This window comes from Microchirus variegatus (assembly GCF_963457635.1).
Source record: "Microchirus variegatus genome assembly, chromosome: 3".
In the NCBI taxonomy this organism is placed as follows: Eukaryota; Metazoa; Chordata; class Actinopteri; order Pleuronectiformes; family Soleidae; genus Microchirus; species Microchirus variegatus.
The window spans coordinates 25,071,153-25,080,377 of NC_139804.1; the positions used below are offsets into that span (position 1 = coordinate 25,071,153).

Genomic DNA, 9,225 nt, shown 5'->3' on the forward strand with positions numbered 1-9,225 from the left:
ATTTCTAAGAGTGTACTTATGGGTCATACCTTCAACTTCTGCCAATAAACACACTCGAAGTATAGCAACTTTCAATACAGAACTTGATTCTTGTAGTAAAGTAGAACGTTATTTAAAACACAAATTTTCACTTGAATGAACGTGGAGGTAAAACAGAAGAAAGAAAACAATGTATTTTCCTTTTGAGTCTACATAGTTTCCTTGTCTGTGTCATAAGTCGGTGTGACCTTGAGGAGACCCCCCCACACCAATCTGTGTGCACACATTCAGAGGAGGAGCAACAGTAGATTAAGAGATGAAACGGACCAAGAAATGCACAGACTAAATGTGAGTAATGCGACTGAACTTGTCTTTCAAGCTCTCAGGACACATTCCAGTGTATTTACACCGAAACACACACACAGACTGTGACGTGAAAGTAAAGCAGGTGTAAATAAGTAAAGTCATGGGATAACAAAGTGCACATATTCACAACATGTATCTATCTGTATCTCTACCACTTACAGTAAAATGTCCTGCATACATAAACACACAGTCATCGACAATAATGAGCAAGTTCAGCCCATATTGTACATTCACAAAACAAACACACCTGCACATTCCTCTTTCAGCGGAATTAGATGCACGCATCCCTCAACTTTCCCGACATCGAGGAATGCGGGTGACATTCACACACTGTGGCAACGCGTTCGTGCCTCCTAATGAGAGAACAACATGCAGCAACTAAAGCCCGGCTCTTCTCTGCAGAGACACACTGTCAGACAGCTGAGGAGCTTACCTGCTGCTCCGCGCAGGACCAGGGCGACAGGGCGGACGGACGCTGTGACTGTGCAGCTGCGATCGGCGCCTGCAAACATCGGTCCAACGGTGCACATAGCAACAAGGAATAATCACCCAGCCACAGCTTCAAGTTCTCATCCACACACACATACACACACACACACACAGCAAGCTTGATGTTCATCCTCGACGGGCATCACTGGAATAGCGCGCCATCGTGCGGCCGACCAGAGCGCGACCACAGAGCGCAACAGGTGAATGAAGAGAGGGGAAGAGGAGCGTGTGTGTTTTAAAGTTAGGTTGGGGTTAGAATAAGGTAGTAAATATGGTTAATATGAGTAAGTTTTGGGGAAAATGGGGACATTTTGTCTGGTCCTCACATCTTTAAGCGGCTTTTTCAGGGTTAAGACCTGGGTTTAGGGTTAGAATTCTGTTTAGGTTGGGGTTGTGTGAGGGTAAGAGGCTCGGGAATGCATTATATGTCTATGAGTGTCCTCACTACGAATGATGCACACACGTGTGCGTTTGGGTGACCTTAAGAACAATTACAATTACAACAAAAAATAAATAAATACATACTGAAAGAAATAAAATTGACATTGACAGAAAAAAAGACAGAACAAACCCTCAAAATAATAACTTTAGATATATGAAAAAAAAGTAACATGGCCGACTAAAAAAAGGAAAAACTAAAAAAAAAAAAAAAGGAAAATAAACGTGCATCAACTGAAAACAATATACTAGTAAAGAAAAAAGTACACAATTTGACATACATTTATTTATTATTTACTTACTTATTTATTGGTCTGTCTGGTGTGACGTGGTCGCTAGGTGGCGGTATTTCCACAGACATCAGCCATTGCTGAGCTGGGACGCTGAGCAGCTTCCGATGATAGAAGTACTGGAGGCACTTTTGCCTTCAAAATAAAAGTGCACTATTTGTCAACAAAGGGGTGTCAAAGGTTATGCCGAGGTTATTATTGGACGGAAACTAAAAGAAAAGAATTTGCACGTGCAACACATTCATTTGTATCATTTAGATAAAGCGTATTTTTGTAGGTAAAGAAATGCTCGCCGGCACAAATATTAATTTGAATGTTTCCCGTGGATGTGGATGAGGTCATTCGCGATAACTTGACGACCGACCACCAGTGAGGGCGGATAACATTAAGAGCTAGTAGCATCATCTTCTTTATTGTAAAGGATCATGGTTTATATGTGACAATGAGTGGAGCGTTTCCACTGACCCACTTTTCTACACTAAAGCAGGAGGAAACCATTTTGTCGGGTGAGAAGCTTATTTGACCCACATTTGTTTGTTAGCATCTTCTCAAGTCTGTGCCTAAACAATGACGGTGTCTAGCTAATGCTAATTAGACAAAAAAGCCTCCTCCCATAGTCAGTTCAGCTGTTATTTATATATTTATTTATTCATTTGTTTATAGAATAGCAATAGTTTGCTAAACAATAGTTTGCTAATGATGTACAACATGCAAATCACCACTAAACTCATGTATGATTTATTTACTCCTAGTAGAAACAAATGTGTTATTATCTTCTATTGTCCATTCAATACTTCAAATATTTTATTCCTGGCATATTTATTTTTGTCTGGTGTCTACTATTAGCCAACTGATTATTCATGTATATCAAGTAGTCATTTTTGGAGCTTACATTAATCTCAGTCATTTTACAGATTTCACTTATATGTTGAACATGTTGCCTTGTCTGTTATGTATAAGCTGTCTGTAAGAAGTGTTTCAAAAGATGCCTCTGGCTTAAAACCTCAAAACCAATATTTACCCACATGTCAAGTGTCCCACGGCTTGTCTTCACAGGACTGTAGGTGTGTCAGGCCTGTTTTCATCGTCAGAATAAACAACCACGCCTGTCCATAGTTTGGAGACATCATTAGGACTAAGAGGAGGACAGAATGGCAGAGTCAGTCGGCAGGGCTGCCCCTGCTGCACGCTTCCCCAGCATTAGGATGGACATGTCCTCAACCAACTACACTGCTGCACAGCTGAGCAGGCCACTGTGTGTAAATGGGACGCAGTGGATCCTTTACCTGCTGGAGGAGTGTGTGGACAACGTGTGGGAGTACTGCAGTGTGGTGATAGGACTCGTATCCATGTTTTGTTTCCTACTGTCTACTATACCGTAAGTAAAAGTAGTGTTAGTCAGTTGCCATTCATGACATAAAACATCCAACTATGTGTATCTGTCTACCTGTCCGTCTGTTCAGGCAGGTCTATGAAGCCTATCGAAATGGCAAAGTGGAGCAGGCCATGTCTTTTGGCTTTCTTTTATTCCTCTTTAGTGGAGACATGACCAGCTTTGCAGGGTGCTACCTCACTAGCCAGCTGCCCATTCAGGTAAACACACTTTAAAACATAGTGCACATACCTCATTAGGGCTAAGATTTGAATTGTGGTTAGGTTAATGTTAGTGTAGGGTATACACTGGTTATGGTTAAGGTTAGGTATAATGCTTTCTTAAGGCTGTCCACTTTCATTAAATTCAAAGCAAGAACCTCTGAGTGTGTGAGTGGTAGACTGGTGGTCACTGACAGATGTCCACCACATCATGATTCCTTAACTACCAGTTTGCATGTTTGAGTTAACTTGTTGTATTTTTAACTTCCTTATTTAAAACAATTAAATATCCCAAATTGATTACATGTTCTCTAACATCACATTTAAATAAAACACATTATAGCACAGGATATGTGCTGTTTGGAGTTGAACGATTGTTTTTTAAATTTTTTTATTAACATTGTCCAACTTAACTGCCAACTACAGTCATTGAGACCGTTTGAAATCTCTTCATGCCACTTAGATTTCTCTACACTGCTACCACATACATTTGATCACTTAATGGCTCTTTTTTTCTCCCTCTCTTTTCCTCTTTCAGCTAGTCACCGTTGTGTTCTACATCTTCACAGACCTGATCCTCATCTCCCAATTTCTCTACTATAAGATCAAGAACAGCTCCACTCGAAGTAAGCCCTGACATTATCTCTTATCTTGAATGCAGCTGCTGAGTAATGCCTGTGCAGTACATGTAAAAGTGAAGACACTGTCAACTTTGAAGATTAAGTCATGATAAAACTCGAATGCCGTTCCCTTTAGCTGCATATACGGTATATAAAGCCACATAAACTATGCACAGGATATCCAAACAATAAAAACCTGCTAAGCTGGGCTAATTTATCACTAATAGTAAAGACATAAATGCTGTTATTAGGACGACTGTGCATATGTACGTATATATTTATATATACATACATATATACGTGTGTGTGTGTGTGTGTGTGTGTGTGTGTGTGTGTGTGTCTGTGTGTGTGTGTGTGTGTGTGTAAATGTCCTCACATCTTTAAGGGGTTTTTGTATATGTATGTGTATATGTATGTATGTATATATACATATATATATATATATATATATATATATATATATATATATATATATATATATATATATATATATATATATATATATATACCAGTATCAGTTCATCTTTCTCATATTTCCAACACAAACCAACCATCTGCTGGCTTCATAGATGACAGATGCACTTCCTGTAATTTTATGTTGGTTGTCTAACTTGCCTTTGCCTTTAAAAAAAGACAATTAACTTAATTTTCTACTGACTGTGTAAATACAGCAGGCATTAGACACTCTATTTAGGACTGTCAGATACATGTAAGCCAAAGTAAACAATGTCATAGTTGGCCTCTGTGTGCGTATTTACTGTCAGTTTTTAATTTTGCTTCCACACCTTTGTCACCTAGAGAGCCCTGTGTTGAAGTGGCTGTGCTTCATGTGGTGTGCCGCTGGTACACTGGTCCTCCTGGCTTTACCCAAGCTCATCATTGACAATAGTGTAACTTTAGACAGTCAGGTAGGTAGACGATCATATGTGATGAATGGCATGTGTTTGTTTAGTTTTACTTTTTCATAAATTTTCATTTAAAATAGACCTGTTTTACTGGAAATTGCCATTGTCCTGTTTTGTTTGTTTTTAATTATTATTGGCCAAATGTTGTTTTGGTCTGTCCTCCTCATCTTTCTCAGAATCCATCTACCTCTAAGTCGATTGAGTTCACTGGCTATGTGTGTGGATACCTGGCTTCTGTCTTCTACCTCTGCTCCCGTTTCCCCCAGCTCTATAAAAATGTAAGTGGCAAATTGTTTGACTCAACTGAAATATGGAGTCTCTTTTCATGGTTTTCTTGAGCTGTGCCCACCTCAGAGGAGGAGGCAGCAGCAGCAGCCTTGGGCTCCCATCCCAGGGGGTCAGCTGAAAACTGAACTTACGACATGTCAGTGAGTCACAAATAGGGACCTTGTGTGTTTGATGAGGGAGGTGGGATTTGTGTTTGTTTACACTGTTTGTGTTTCAAAATGAGAACCAGATGCTAGAAGACAATAGTGCTGTTGTACAGAAGAAACATCCTGGCACAGATGTTCATGACGATCACCAGAGAGTGAGAGTCCCAGTTGGCTGTTTATGATGCAAAAGAAACTTCTGGGCGTGCACACACACACACACACTGTCAATTGTAATTCATTAAGTCACATTTGCCCTGGGGAAATTTCTGCATGTCCAGACGTGTCAGCTTTTCAGCAGAAAGCCTGAAACATTTTCATTGTATCATTCCAAGGGGCAACTTGCTTATCAGATATTACTGTAGTCCAGGCCATGGAGTAATCTACAGAGCATTTACGCTTTGCCAAGCAACATTTCTATCCTTTTGGTCAGTGACAGATTGGGTATCCGTACAACAGATATTAAAATTATTTTATTCAGCCAATGAATGATGTTTTTGGTTTCGCAGTTCTGTTCTGATGCTTTTCTAAGCAGTAGTAATGGGACAATTAGGAGCTCATTATGCCTGTGCATTGCAGTGATGCAACATGCTTACTACTACTAATACTTACTACTTGTGCTTAATGACACACTGAAGGTACAAAAAACTAACTGTGTTCTCATTTCTCATCATCATTCAGTAATTTGTAACACATAAAGAATTGATTGATTTGGTTTTTGTCTTATTAGGGTGTAGTTTGATTGCAAAAGTAGAGTGAAATAACCCTAGCTTTTATCATGTTGTGGTAGTGTGTATCCATATGAAGTGCAACCAAACATAACACAAATTCATTGGGTTTAGTGGAAAACAAACCTGGCTTTTGTTCACCATATTGTACTGTCATGGCCGACTCACATGTATGCTGTGCAGGCGTCACCTGAAACAAATCTCATTCAGTGAGTAAAACGAAATCAACTGACCCACAATGCAAGTGTTGTTTTTTTGTGGGTCCATTGCTTCACTTAGTAGAAAGACATGTTATGCTAGCCAATTAAATCACATTTTTGTTTTTACATGTATCTCTAATATCACATGGCTTCAACAAAGCTCTCGGACAAGGTTGTTCTCTCCTTTTCGTCAGACAAAGTGCAGCCAACAATGTTGGACAGCAGACATCACATCACCATCATTTTACCAATGTTGCATAGTCAGCCATGATGGACACTGCTATGCCAACACCCAATAACCACCAAGCATCAGGCCCACCACTGTCAAATGTAAAAAAAAAAAAAAAAAAAAAAATGTGTGCATGAGTCTTCTCTGCAGTAACTTTTACACATGTACACCTGAAGACAACAAACGACTTTAAACTCTTTTCGTTGCAGTTCCAGCGACAGTCCACAGAGGGGACCTCTTATCTTTTGTTTGCCCTGGCCATGATGGGCAATGGGACATATGGGCTGAGTGTCATTGTCGTCCTACCTGCACTGAGGGGCTCCAAACAGACATTCATCATCAAGCATCTGGCCTGGCTCATCGGCAGCCTGGGTGTCCTCATGCTTGACTTCCTCGTATCCTTTACAAATCCAGTCACATATTTACTGCACTGATCTTAACATAAAGTGTTACTGTCACTGTAATTTCTTCAACTAGAGCTGCAACTCATGATTATTTTCATAATTGATTAATCTGTTTATTATTTTCACGATTAATCAAGTAATGGTTTGGTCCATAAAATGTCTATAAAATGTTGATCATGATGTGTTTGTCAAACCTGGAAATGATGATGTTCTCGAATGTCTTGTTTTGTCCGCAAACCAAAATGATTCAGTTTTTAATGATTTATTTGTAATATGGAGCAAAGGAACTAGAAATATTCACATTTAAGAAGCTGAAACAATCAGAAATCTTGTATTAGTCATGAAAAAAGCATCAAACCAATTCATCAGTTATCAAAATAGTTGACGATTAATTTAATCATCGCTAATTGTTTCAGCTCTACCTTCAACTATTGTAGCCGTCTTCATTACTTTTTAAAATTTGCTTGTATTCACTCCAACACTTGGGAGTACATATTGAGCATGATCTATAAATTTCAGTCTGTTTTACTGAACTACTTGACTAACCATACTGACACAATCAGTACAATCATTTTCAGTGAATAAATATACTGTATCTTGTTGTATCATGTTGTGGTTTGAGCCTTAACCTTGTCAGGTCACTGCCCAGTTCATCATGTACAGAAAAAACAAGTCCGCCAAAAGCAAAGCGCTACTCAGCGTCCCAGAGGTGGAACCTCTTCTGTGTGAGGAAGAGGAATTCTCAGTGTAATAGGACATGCAAAAGACACCACCTTGGACCACTCAGTCAAGAACGGATTGGTTAGTCTGCACTTCGCATTTGACCGTATTTTTGTGTCATCATTGATTAATGATAATTATGGTAAGCTGCGTCAGATCTTCTTCTCTTTGTAGGACACGCACAACTTTACTGCTGTACAGATCAGGTTAAGGCATTTTTCTTCACACAGGAGATCAAATTATATTAAGTACCACTTTAGAAACATTCAAGCCCTGCTACATTCGATTAATTCTTCCCATGAGATTTATTTTTGTTTAAAATGGAATAACTGTATTTTTATATTTGCGTCAGAGAGCGTAAACATCCAGAGGAGGAAGCTTTGTGCCAGATGTGTTTTATCAAATGCCAGCTTTATGGAAGAACAAAGTGCTTGTTATTACATGTTTGTGACAGGGTAAATACTACTGTAGCAGAGTGTGGTTTTATACTAAACATTCTGGTTCGCTTCCAACCTTATTTGCTATGACAGTGACGTAAAGTAAACAGTTTTTGTGAGCACAGCATTAAAGGAACCAATGTTTTTTATGTGAACTTGACAGATAGTTTGGTCGCCCTGGCTTTTATTTCTTATGGTTAACAGTGACACACAGGAATTTGTTATGAGAACAACCTCACATCGCCAGACTTATGGTTTGCATTGAATTAGAATTAGACAGAATATAAATGTCTGCTGGGACCATGGCTTCACTTGAAAGATGTTGCAGATGCACCCTGGCCTCGAGGCCATCTCAAAGGGATGTTTGAATATCTCTCTGCATTACTCTAGATATTCTTTCTTTGTGCCTTATTAAGCTGAACCTAGTCTTAATATAAATGCACTGTGTATTCATTTTTAAATCAATTATTTATAGATGAAGTCCTACTCGTAGATGATTGACTGCTGAAGGACCGTTTCACTTAAAAGCTTATATTTATCCTCTCCATTTCCAAACGACGTACCTTTTTTGTGTGTGTCTTGCGTTACCATCTTGTTGTGCAACAGTTTAGTTACATAAATAAAATAATATATGCCATTCAATCGTATGTTTTAAGAGAGATCTAAGATGTTAGAAGGCCAGTGAGATACGTGTTAAATTAATGAGCCTCTAAATTGTGTTTATACAGAGAAGCTGCTCTTGTCAGGTCACATTTATTTTTTTAAGCATTGGCTTCATTAAAGAGAAACATAAAAACAGATGAGGACAAGGATAACAAAAAACAAAACAGATAATAGTCTTCTTGAGTAATTCAAATAAAGAAAACAATACTCATTAGGATTGTTAGAAAAATGTAATTGCTTCTTAGTGTTGTGCCATATTTTATTACATTGTTTATGCAGTGTTGTCACTGTTAAACAGGATCATCCACCTCACTGATTATTCCTCTACCTCACTTTAATACAATGCTCCTGTTTGTCTCTACATGATGGGAAGATTTATATGAAGAATTACATTTCAAAACGAAATGTTTATTTGGTAACTCACTGTCCTCTATGTGAATCTGTGTATATTATAGGAGATTTTAGGAGTAAAATGTTTTATTTTTACAAATTATTTTTCTATTGCACAATTTCTACTTTGACCCTTTACGCCTTTTCCTTCAGAATGAGACTGATGCACTTTTTTCAGTCTTAGCACAATAAATAACCTTTTTTATTATTATATATCCTGTATGTCCACTATATACTGTAGAACATTTTGTTTTTGGTTTAATGGTGTCATTGTATTGCTGACATAAGTTTATTTTTAGGACAATATAATGGTAATTTGTCTCAGATGCACATGTTTTGTAAG

At 38.3% G+C, this 9,225-nt stretch overlaps 1 protein-coding gene across 1 annotated transcript; it reads left to right on the forward strand.

Annotated features, from left to right (window-relative positions):
- Nucleotides 1-2,713: 2,713 nt before the first annotated feature.
- Nucleotides 2,714-7,484, forward strand: LOC310925048 (lysosomal amino acid transporter 1 homolog; the record flags this gene model as incomplete). Its single annotated transcript, XM_083886916.1, has 7 exons — nt 2,714-2,940; nt 3,026-3,155; nt 3,694-3,781; nt 4,574-4,683; nt 4,857-4,958; nt 6,478-6,663; nt 7,310-7,484. The coding sequence occupies 7 exons, from the start codon at nt 2,714-2,716 to the stop codon at nt 7,421-7,423; spliced, it is 957 nt and encodes a 318-aa protein (XP_083743042.1). The 3' UTR covers nt 7,424-7,484.
- Between the last annotated feature and the right edge of the window lie 1,741 nt (nt 7,485-9,225).